Source organism: Oncorhynchus gorbuscha, linkage group LG14 (genome assembly GCF_021184085.1).
Source record: "Oncorhynchus gorbuscha isolate QuinsamMale2020 ecotype Even-year linkage group LG14, OgorEven_v1.0, whole genome shotgun sequence".
In the NCBI taxonomy this organism is placed as follows: domain Eukaryota; kingdom Metazoa; phylum Chordata; class Actinopteri; order Salmoniformes; family Salmonidae; genus Oncorhynchus; species Oncorhynchus gorbuscha.
The window spans coordinates 38698512-38710765 of record NC_060186.1 but is presented as its reverse complement, the minus strand read 5'-3'; the positions used below and the strand labels follow the sequence as shown (position 1 = coordinate 38710765).

Below are 12254 nucleotides of genomic sequence, written 5' to 3'. Positions count from 1 at the left end.
TAATTTCATTAGGCTCTAATCTATGGATTTCACATGGCTGGGAATACAAATATGCATCCGTTGGTCACAGATACCTTAAAGGTAGGGGCGTGAATCAGAAAATCAGTCAGCTGGTGATATGATCATCTATAAAGCTCAATGCCACTTTGATGACTGTCATTTCTTTCTGAGGGTAATGAAACATACAGGCTATTATTCTGGACTGCATACTAAGAACCACTGAACTCATCAATCTCCGGTCAATTTGATATTACATTTAGCCATGCTATGATCATCCAAACTGTAAGTGAGACTAGGACTGAGAACCTCTCGCTTTGGAATTTAATGTCTGGTGTTACCTCCTAAAGGAAGTATATTTTAAACACCTACACAAATATAGTACTGTAAAATATATTGTAATTAATACACTACGATATGCATTATGTTTTCTTACCCTGTTGAGCTGGCCGTTGCGTAATAGAACATCAGTGAGCTCTTTCAGGGAATCTTCCATGCCTGTCACAAACAGCTGGGAGGGCTGTCTGTGGGAGAGCCAGTGATCCACTGCCTGGGCAGCCACCCGGGACGCCTGCAGGAGCAGTGAGCGTGGGGGCAGGGGTCTGTCATCCCTACTAGCAGACACCACACAGGACAGCAGCTGGCACACCGAGTCTGCCACCACGGACCTGTCCTTGTCCCTGTCCAGGCTAAACCCTCCAGCCTCCGCACCCATTGCCTCCCACTCCACCCTGTTCAGCCCACACAGGCTCTGGAGAAACTGCATGTGAAGCAGCATGGCCTTCCCACGAGGGTCTGCCTCACACAGGCTGGAGAATGGGATCTGAGGGGGTGTGGTGGTGACAGGTGGGAAGGCGGGCTGGGCACTGGGTTCTGCAGAGTCTTGAGTGGGCAGAAGTGTCTCTGTGTTGTTCTCCATCCCACAGCCGGAGTCCATGTCTGAGTTGAGCGGATCTTTCACCAAGCCCGGCCCCATGAAGTCCTGAGAGAGCAGGTCCATGAAGCCATCTCCTGCAGGTTGCACCAAGTAGGACATGAGCTTCATCACTATGCATATCTCATTGTCAGCTTCATTATACTCTGTGTCACTGAATTAAGCATTAGGCCCTATAATTAAAACACCCTCAGTTTTCACACAATTAGCTTTGTCATTAAACTCCATTCAATTATGTCTCTCTCACCTTTTAAGTAATTCACCACCACCTTGTGTAATTTCATATAGGTCTAATTCTTACTTGTTTTGCACATCAACGGGCCTTGTTTCCAAAGCAACCTTGTGTGTCCATGATGCTCAACTTCATTAATGAGCAAGCCGCTCATTGGCCACAATGGCCTTCAGTTCAATAATACAGTCGTGGCCAAAAGTTTTGAGAATTAAACAAATATTAATTTTCACAAAGTCTGCTGCCTCAGTTTGTATGATGTCAATTTGCATATACTCCAGAATGTTACGAAGAGTGATTAGATGAATTGCAATTAATTGCAAAGTCCCTATTTGTCATGCAAATGAACTGAATCCCCAAAAAACATTTCCACTGCATTTCATCCCTGCCACAAAAGGACCAGCTGACGACATGTCAGTGATTATCTCGTTAACACAGGTGTGAGTGTTGACGAGGACAAGGCTGGAGCTCACTCTGTCATGATTGAGTTTGAATAACAGACTGGAAGCTTCAAAAGGAGGGTGGTGCTTGGAATCATTTTTCTTCCTCTGTCAACCATGGTTACCTACAAAGAAACACATGCAGTCATAATTTCTTTGCACAAAAAGGGCTTCACAGGCAAGGATATTTCTGCCAGTAAGATTGCACCTAAATCAACCATTTATCAGAGCATCAAGAACTTCAAGGAGAGTGGTTCAATTGTTGTGAAGGAGGCTTCAGGGCTCCCAAGAAAGTACAGCAAGTGCCAGGACCGTCTCCTAAAGTTGATTCAGCTGCGGGATCGTGGAACCACCAGTACAGAGCTTGCTCAGGAATGGCAGCAGGCAGGTGTGAGTGCATCTGCATGCACAGTGAGGCGAAGACTTTTGGAGGATGGCCTGGTGTCAAGAAGGGCAGGACAGACTGATATTCTGCAAAAGGTACAGGGATTGGACTTGCTGAGGACTGGGGTAAAGTCATTTTCTCAGATGAATCCCCTTTCCGATTGTTTGGGGCATCCGGAAAAAAAGCTTGTCCAGAGAAGACAAGGTGAGCGCTTACCATCAGTCCTGTGTTATGCCAACAGTAAAGCATCCTGAGACCATTCATGTGTGGGGTTGCTTCTCAGCCAAGGGAGTGGGCTCACTCACAATTTTGCCTAAGAACACAGCCATGAATAAAGAATGGTACCAACACATCCTCCGAGAGCAACTTCTCCCAACCATCCAGGAACAGTTTGGTGACGAACAATGCCTTTTCCAGCATGATGGAGCACCTTGCCATAAGGCAAAAGCGATAACTAAGTGGCTCGGGGAACAAAACATTGATATTTTGGGTCCATTAATTGACAGCATGCCAGGGTGAATTGCAGGTCTTGAAAAAGAAGGGTCAACACTGCAAATATTGACTCTTTGCATCAACTTCATGTAATTGTTAATAAAAGCCTTTGACACTTGTGAAATTCTTGTAATTATACTTCAGTATTCCATAGTAACATCTGACAAAAATATCTAGACACTGAAGCAGCAAACTTTGTGGAAATTAATATTTGTGTCATTCTCTACACCCCACCCCGGCTGATAGCTAAGGTATGAAATCTAGGCTCCACTCCTCATGTAGACATTGTAATCCAATCCATGAAAATATGCTACATTTAAATGAGCATGAATCCTACTGTTCTTCAATTGAACAAAATAATAAAACTGGGAGGCTATTTACTGTGACAGTACACTGCTGTAGCCCTATCCAGAGGCGTAGATATCTAATTCTAAATGCATTGCTTTGGACCTATCCAGCAGACCTAACGTACAACGGGCCTACTGAGTATACTGTATTCACATGTGATGGACCAATAGAAGACACATTTTTATTAAATTAAATGTCTAGCATAGGGTATATGCTATTAGTCACACTTTAAAGGACTGAGGGTTAGCTAGTTACAAACTAGCAGAGGATGAATGAGACCCACCACCAGCTTCTGTTCCACTGGTGTTCTTTGGCTTTGAGAGCATCTGGGTGAGAAGGAGCTTTTGACGCATTCTGAGCACTTCCTCCTGCAGCCTCTGAGCTTTGGTCTTCCAGGCCTCAGTCTGGCTATTCAGCTTGTTGGCCAAATGTTCCGCATGCTTCCGACCACTTATCCCGGGAGGTTTACTCTTTATTATGGCAACAGCCACGACAAGTTTAGCTTTTCTAAGACCCCATTCCGCGGTGTCTGTCCCTGAAAGCAAGGGGAAACAATCATGTTGTTGAGTTCATTTAGCTAGCTAGCTATGCATCTTCTAGTCTCGTTCGACACCAGACACTCCTGCCTATGCGCAATTGGCCATCTTCCTCCACAATATTGGCGCTAACGTTAGCAGCTAACCGTATGCCCAATGTTTGCAAGAAGTAGCTTAACTAGCTAGCCCATCAATGTCACGATAATTGGCTGCCTAACACTGGGGAATGGTAAACACACGTTGCGTTAAAACGAACAAGCAGGCAAACACAACATCACACTAACAAGCTAGCTAGTCAAAGTTAGCTATGCAATTTTACCATTGGTAGCCGGACTTCGCTCAATTTTGTGATCCATCATTCAAGCCGAGTTCATAAAAACTTGAGGCGGATTACCCCAAAGTATTGGTATTTTTACTAACTTCATATAGTTAGCTAACTTGGCTAGTCACCCTAGTTACTCTTGTTCTCGTTGTGTTGTGAAAATATCAGATATGATGCCTGCCTGAACGAGCACGTTCGGTGGCTAACTAGGCCATTGTTTACCTGTAGTTAGCCTCTCGCGCATGATGATCGCTGTCAATCATATGAAAGCGCGTGTGCATGAGACTGGCCAAACCTGCGATATGTTTTGCTGAACATATCCAGTACTTTCAATGTATTAATTGAAGTGTGACTATGAGTCCTGGATTTTGGCCCTTTGTCTCGCAACCGAACATCAAACGCCACTAATTTAGAAGCAAAAAATCTATATAATTTGTCCCGTATTTCAGTCAGACATTCAGACCTCTCTTGCAGTCGCGTTGCGCGTATTTAAATATATATCATAAGGATGTGGTAGCGTAAGCCAACTGGTGATGTTAAACGCATCTCCAATCGTTGTTGAGTTCTGATATGCTGTGCAGCGCAAGATGAGACGTAGGCCAACGTCATAGGCCTATCGTCAACCAATCATATTTCTCAAATCATTTAGGGCTAAATTCCAGCTAAAGTTGGAGAGGACAGTTCAGCCTAACTAGTGTGCTTTTAGTGAAGAGCTACAAAAGTAAGTAAATAGCCATATTAAACTGAAAGATATGAGGTAAATTAGTCAAACATGTGAGGCTCTCCATGCTTATTAGATGCTCATTCAACATATTTTCTGCTACTTCACTCAATCCCCTTTGAAAAGTCTCATTTCCTAACTGTTTTAAAAACAACCAGAAATGTTTCCTTGGCCAAATATTCCCAGATTTTCATAAAACAGCCACACAGGTGGTCGGGCAAAAGAGGCAAAAGAGTAGGCTAGGGGCGCTTCAATTGCTTGTTCGGTTCAGCGGACTGCGGGGTTGTAAGTGCTACCATAGCACCCGCCACTTCTCACAAAGGTGCTCGTTTAGTTAGATCAAAGCTGAATCAATGTCTCGGAAGATCACATAATGATTTATTGGTGTTCTACATAACCAAATATAAAGGTATGACGTTACTCTTACACCAAAAACACCACCTTATTCTTATTAGGTTTAAGGATGGTCAGCTGAATAGTAAATATATATATATATATCGGTAGAAGTATATCGGTAACATCTTTGAGAAAGGATAGAGGTGGGAAATATTTAGATGCACTATTGTAAAGTGGTTGTTCCACTGGATGTCATAAGGTGAATGCACCAATTTGTAAGTCGCTCTGGATAAGAGCGTCTGCTAAATGACTTAAATGTAATGTAAATGGACTACTATCACTATTATTCGAGTCACAAGAAAGTCACAAGACCCGAGTCTCAAGTCGAGTCCCAAGTAGAACAAACAGGTCAAGACTCGAGTCAAGCCCAAGTCATGCTTTCTAAGAGTCTCAAGTCTAGTAAAAAAAAATATATATATACATACAATGACTTGTTCAAATACACATCTTTGTCTATTTGAGGCTACCAGACAGCCCATTTCATTATTTTGTCTACAACACATTTTGATTAGCCCATGTCATTTTAAAATAGGGACCTTGTAACAGTCGTAATGGCATGAAATCAGCAGAAGGCAATGCAAGTTGACGTGCTCATAGTGAAAATCTATTTATAGGTCTTGGTGATCCAATGGTAAAAACGCCATTTCATTCAAAATATACAAGTAGATTTACCAAATATACATGGGCAATAGCCCAAAAGAAATAGCCTTAGGACAGGTTAAACCGGATACAATCTGAACAGCCTCCCCTTGAGAAACCAAATCGAATCTGTCTAACAAGAGCTCAAACAGTTAGGCCTGCATAATATAAGCACTTGGCCCCCAGGACCACACAATTACCCAATTGACAATTACAACCAATACATTGGTTCTACAATGTAAAAGGCCATTTCCACATCCACATACATTGGTACATTCTTCTTAATCAGACTTAATGATTATTCATTATATTTCAACACCATGCATACATGGAACAATAATGTTCTCTTATTCAACTTTCTGACTCTAACGCGTGGAGCGCAGGTCACGCACTGAGGAGCGTGCTCCTTATGAACAACACAAATGACAGAATGAACACAGACGCACATCACTCTGGCAATAACCCGGGAAAAATAAACAAAGGAAACCATACATTGAATGAAATAAACATAACTTATACCTCATGGGTCTTAGGAATGCGCATGTGCACTATAAACATCGAGCCCACTCAGAGCATTGTAACAAATGGTTGGCTAAATGGAAATTTGTCGTAGGCCTATCAAACATGAAACAGAAATGTCTATGTAGGCCTATTAAAAATTGAAAAGAAATATGTTGCAATACACTGTACATGGATGGAATGATGAAACGCTAGCAATTATTGTAGTATTAGATGGAACATAGATTCACCTCATAGGGTCTATGCATTTAAACATGGAAAGCAACAGCAAACATTTCAACAAGAGCACATAAAGCACCTTCCAGTAGTGGAAGTTTGGAGAGTGCATGTGAAGAGCCGCGCCTATGATGCATCTTCGCCACAGTAATAATTTTAACAAAAAAATCCTAAATGCAAGCTTCATAAGTAAATGATCAATTTCAAGTAATTGTTACATACCACATGACCAGTGGGCATATGCTAGTAATTGTTGTCCCTTTGCTGGTGCGTTTGCAAAGTAAACAGTTAATATTCTTGGTCACCAATTTTTTTTTGAGCTGCATATTTCATTATTATGGCAATCCTCTCTTACTACAATTTGACGTTTGTGCTGCAATGGAAATAGATCCTATAGCTGTACAGCAAATCAGCAATCTGTTCGCTAGCTCACCCGACCTGTGTTGATTGACAGTTTGCTGGTCCATTCAGACTTCCGAGTGTGCGTTTCACCAGCCAATCTGTTGCAGATTTGTTTGCAAGGACGATGTTGCTGGCTACTGTCTCTGGCTGCATGTATAGTTCTCCACGTAAAGTCTGTGCCACAAAATTAGTTACAAAACCTGGCCAGATAGTTTTTATTCTTAGGCTACACTGACCCTGAAAAATCTTCCTATTGTCCTGCATTTGGGTATTTTAAATGTCTTCACCCTACTCTTGACTGACAAATCCTTCTCATGGACAGAGGAGAGCAGCAAGGACACTGTCACTGTCATACCAGACAATGATGGAACAAGACCGTGGCCAGCTTCAGGTAGACCTTTTACAGTCAAATACATTAACATTGTAATCAAGTGAAGAGATAAAAGATGGCCTTCTCAGTAACACCAGAGACCTACTGTATTTTATCTCAAGTCTTGGGGAGAAGACTTTTGTCCCAGTCACAATGATGGTCTAATTTAGAGTAAATTGATCTGATGAAAGAAACGTATTGATTTGATCAAATAAATTAAATCAGTGATATTCAGGGTTCTCAGCACAAAGAAAGGATTCTAGGACATACATTTACATTTACATTTAAGTCATTTAGCAGACGCTCTTATCCAGAGCGACTTACAAATTGGTGCATTCACCTTATGACATCCAGTGGAACAACCACTTTACAATAGTGCATCTAAATATTTTAAGGGGGGGTGAGAAGGATTACTTTATCCTATCCTAGGTATTCCTTAAAGAGGTGGGGACATGTTTCAAACATTCAATCTAGCTTTGATAAATACGAATGATATAGCCTATTTTAATACAGATTCACTCGATTATGATTAATAATAAATTATTTAACTTGTATGGCACTTTTCATTAGAGAAAATTATTTCAAAGCTCATGAAAAGCTAAACAAACAAACAACACATTTCAATTGAGATGGTAGAGACACTGAATGTCTCTATTTGGCTTAGGGTGAAAGCCTGGGAGTTAAGGCAGGTAGGATTGGAAAAGCATAGCTTCGATGGCGGAGGTACAGCCAGGAAGAAACAAAGACAGACTGACAAACAGGTCCTAAATGAGTACTTAATGATAATGTACAGTCACTATACATTAGTCATAATTAGCATTTAGGCTCACATCAATATCACAATCAGCTTTCGTGTTGCAAAGGCAAATTCTACACGATTGCAAAGTGTCTCTGTCAATAGAAATGGAATAAGCAACCGCTTGACCTTATTTCTCTCACTAGCAGATAAGGATGATTATTCTCTTCAGCAGATTTCACCATCCTTGACTCTGTTCAAGACCTGGGTTGGGGAAAGAGAATGAACCCCAGATATAATTTCATTGAAATGACTGCCTAATAAAGATTAATAATGACCCAAGTTAAGTTTAGAATGAAGGTATAAAATGGAATAAAATCCAAGAAGCTTAATAAACTCTAAAATCCCCAGTTGGTGTAGAGACATAGTTGCTTCAACTTATTTACACAAAGATAACTCAAACCTTTTCAATATGCATTGCACAATTGATTTCCCCTATTATAGTGACTTGAGGGATTGTGAGGATAACTCATTTGAACACTAATAGAGATCGTCTTCTATAATTTATGCACCAACATATTAATCATTTGCAAAGTTAATAACAAAGTTCACAAAGCCCATCTCAGTCTCAACTCTCTATTTTCATCTTGTGGAGATACAAAAAGACAGACAGAGAAAGGCTATATGCCATACTCAAAGATATCCAAAAAGACAGGCAGATTGGCAATGCCATTATGGTTTTACATTGATTGATCATAGGATACATCGTTAGGTACAAAGGTCTGACTGGACGACCAATTATGCATCCAGCGGCCTAATGCAGACATGTAGCCCCAGATCTAATCTCCAGGTCAGCAGACTTCACCACTAGCCGGCCTCCGCCCAGTACCCTGCCCTGAACTTTAGTCACTGTTACTAGCCAGCTACCACCCGGTCCTAAACCCTGCACGTTAGAAACTGCTGCCCTATGTACATAGTCATTGAACACTGGTCACTTTAATACATACTGTTTTACCGACTTTAAATGTACAGAATATACTGTATTCTAGTCAAGGCTCATCCTATATAACTACTGCTGTACACACCTTTTCTATTCATATACTGTCCGTAAAGTCTATACACACCATCATATACACATATATTTATATTCCGGATGCTCATCCCCATCTTTCTTAATTACTTTATTTAAATGTTTTGTATTTGTGTGTATTGTTTTGTATTGTTAGGTAGCCTATTACTGCACCGTTGGAGCTAGAAACACAAGCATTTCGCTGTACCTGCGATAACATCTTCAAAATATGTGTACACTACCAATTTGATTTGATTTTGATTTGACATTGGTATTCATTATACCCCTACAACACCTGTATTTTCATTTTCCAAAGAACAGAGCACAACCAGTATCGTATAGACTATAATAATATCACCAACAACATATCCCAGTACTATATAATCATCACAATGCGTGGCTTTCCCGGTTGAACTGATGACATTGTAACAAACTTCCGAAGAGGAGCTGTCCAAAGGTCCTTGCAGCGGACCGCCTGTGTGGAGCTATCCAAGGTGCTGATTGACACTTTTCTGGCGTTGCACTGCATCTCAATCAATGTTATGTGGCGGAATGCATTTGTACATGTAAGATTTGTTTTATTATGTTATTAGTTAGGCCTATTTCAGATACCATAATAATATTTGCATGTCAAAATAGTTTAATAGCCCTTTTCTGGCTATGATTAATACTAAACCCAAGGGCATTATGACCCGGTGTATGAAACCACTTGCTCAGCCTTGAGAGACAGAGAGAGGAGGACCAGTGTAATATCTGTAGGGTTCTGCCAGCTCGAGCGTTCTCTATAAAACCAAGTGTGAAACCTCGCCCGCGCCCAACTTCTGAAGTGCCGCAGATCCAGCACAGTGGCTAGAAGAGCGGATTAACAGACTCAAGAACAACAATAAAGAAAGCAAACTACTACAGATCATTATCATTCTTTAAATGTTTTTATCAATACTGTGATAGGCCTACATAATTAATAAATGCACGTTTAATTGGGCAACCTAACGACAATCAATAATGGATAGAATGGGAAGGTTATCATATCTACATTCCGTTCAAAAGCTGAATGTATAACAAACAATAAAGCACATTAATGGGAAGTCAAGGCAAAGGATATTTCAAGAAGAAGGGTTCACATTTTTTTCTTGTGATTTTTGGATAATCAATGTGCGTCTGATGGACACCGAAGGGGATGGAGCTGCGCATAACCTGGAAAATGACAATAAATGCGACGTTTACGTTGGATAAGCAGTCCCTGTGCTCCTTTTTATGAAGGGTTTTCCTTCAAAGCTCAATGACATCTGTCAAACGAGTGTCGAAGGATGGAGCGCGCCAGTCAGTTGAAGCCAACTTCTTTTATTTATGGAGAGTTCTGGAATATGTCAACCAATGATACCAATGTAAATGTTACGACTGAAGGAGAGGAGGTGGATAGTTTGGCTTTCCAAGCCGGTTTAGCATTTACATTATCTCTGATAACCTTTGCAACAACATTATCAAATGCATTCGTTATTGCTACTATTTATCAATCCAGAAAACTGCATACGCCTGCAAACTTTCTGATAGCATCACTCGCCCTGACAGACCTTCTAGTGTCCGTATTGGTGATGCCAATCAGCGCACTATACACGGTGAGTCAAACATGGACTTTGGGACAAGTTATGTGCGACATATGGTTGTCTTCAGACATTACGTGTTGCACCGCATCCATTCTTCACCTGTGCGTAATTGCACTGGACCGTTACTGGGCAATAACAGACGCGGTTGAGTACACCAAGAAGCGCACACCAGCGCGCGCAGCGGGGATGATCGCCACTGCCTGGGTGATTGCCATCTCCATCTCACTGCCGCCCTTCTTCTGGCGTCAGGTGAAAACGGACGAGGTTACCACTTGCAACGTGAATACTGATCACATTTTCTACACTATTTATTCCACTTTTGGAGCCTTCTATATTCCCACTTTGTTACTCATAGCCCTTTACGGTAGGATCTACGTGGAAGCCCGAAAGAGAATCTTGAAACAGTCGTCTAATAAACCGGGGAAAAGACTCACTTCTGCCCATTTGATAACAAACTCGCCGGGTACACATTCTGTGGCATCCACCACCTCTCTAAATTACGGGACGAACGAAGCCTCTTCTTGCGACGCGAATAGCTCAACTGCCAATGTGAACCATGTGAAAGTCATTGTATCCGACGCGCTCCTGGAGAAGAAGAGGATCTCCGCTGCCAGGGAAAGAAAGGCGACAAAAACTTTAGGGATCATTCTTGGAGCTTACATCATATGCTGGCTACCGTTTTTCATTTACACTTTAGTGGTTTCAGTCTGTGCGTCATGTTTCTATCCAGAATTATTTGACATATTCACTTGGTTGGGTTATCTTAACTCTTTAATAAACCCCATCATTTACACCATGTCCAATGAGGATTTCAAAAAGGCTTTCCACAAACTAATACGCTTTAGATGTTGCAGGTCCTGAAAATAAGCTACCTACTAGACAAAGGGTGCCAAACCCATTTCATTTTACTCAGCTACGTCAGCAGCACCACAAACTGCAGCTCTCCAATAATTACAGCATGTTAGCTTATTGCAGTATTGTATCTAGTATGTTTTCAAAAAGCCCAGGAACATGATATTATACTTCATAAGCCTATCTACATGGCCCGTAGGCAAGTTTGGAAACTTGATTATTTTGCAAAGCAAAAATGTATTAATTAATCACTGACACCTATTCAGAAATAGGCCATATACCGTCTGCTACCTTCCTTATGATTGGCAGTCAGTCATGAGATTACCACCCACCCAGGCTACACAATTCATATTCCAACCTAAACCAGCAATAACTTTTTTTGCGTTATTGGTATCAAGGTTAATATGTGTTGGATATCAATAGCTCTTTGACTTGGAGGAACAGAGGCTTAATATAACGTTTAATATTTAAACATTCATGGAATGCCTGCTGTATGACAGATTTAGAATCCGTCCCAAATGGTATCCTGTTCCCAACACTGTCCACTACTTTTGGTCAAAAGTAGTACACACTGTAGGGAACAGGGTACCATTCGGGACATATACTTATTGTAGGCTAACTCATGTAGGAATGATAAGCACAAATAGGTTCTGAGCCCTCTGGGAAGGCCCCTCCCCCTTAGGAAAATTATAGTCAGTCACGTCAAAAATCTTGGTGCCAACAGAGACCTTTCCTGTTCCATTTCTTGTATGTTTACTATTGTTCTAACTCTTTAGTGAGATTAGCATGGATTTTATGATTTAACACCATCTCTCATTTAATCTCATGGTCAATGTAAAAATAATCAATTGGCTATTATTTTTTTATTGTGAATAAGGTTGTTTACTTCAAACTGGACTATAAGTGGACTTCTTGTTTTATCAAACAAGCCTCAATCAAAGTATCTATATCTGTACGCATTGTAACGTGTGTATTTTTTTGCTGTGTGTAGTTTTTGTTATATTTTGCTATGGAGCTGCTTAAATGACCTGTGAGTTCACTCTGCTG

The 12254-nt window shown here is 41.0% G+C and overlaps 2 protein-coding genes across 3 annotated transcripts in view; one reads left to right on the top strand and one right to left on the bottom strand.

Moving 5' to 3' along the window:
• The window catches only part of mei4 (meiosis-specific, MEI4 homolog (S. cerevisiae)), a 48769-nt gene extending 44550 nt beyond the window's left edge, over positions 1–4219 (bottom strand). Inside the window, exons 1-3 of one of the 2 annotated variants that reach the window (XM_046299508.1) lie at positions 3681–4219; positions 3109–3360; positions 434–1008 (exon numbers count right to left, since the gene is read on the bottom strand). In XM_046299508.1, the coding sequence (XP_046155464.1) occupies positions 434–1008; positions 3109–3360; positions 3681–3720 (867 nt within the window). In that variant the 5' untranslated portion in view covers positions 3721–4219. The remainder of the gene's footprint in view (positions 1–433; positions 1009–3108; positions 3361–3680) is intronic. The other variant, XM_046299509.1, reaches the window with a different exon arrangement.
• A 5427-nt stretch (positions 4220–9646) lies between these two features.
• LOC123995941 (5-hydroxytryptamine receptor 1B-like) lies at positions 9647–11546 on the top strand. Its single transcript, XM_046299598.1, has one exon. The coding sequence runs from the start codon at positions 10059–10061 to the stop codon at positions 11214–11216; it is 1158 nt and encodes a 385-aa protein (XP_046155554.1). The 5' UTR covers positions 9647–10058; the 3' UTR covers positions 11217–11546.
• The last annotated feature ends 708 nt before the right edge of the window (positions 11547–12254 follow it).

What these genes read in the sequence shown, in the direction of transcription:
- LOC123995941 (XM_046299598.1), top strand. Translation starts at nt 10,059, where the DNA reads ATGGAGCGCGCCAGTCAGTTGAAGCCAACTTCTTTTATTTATGGAGAG.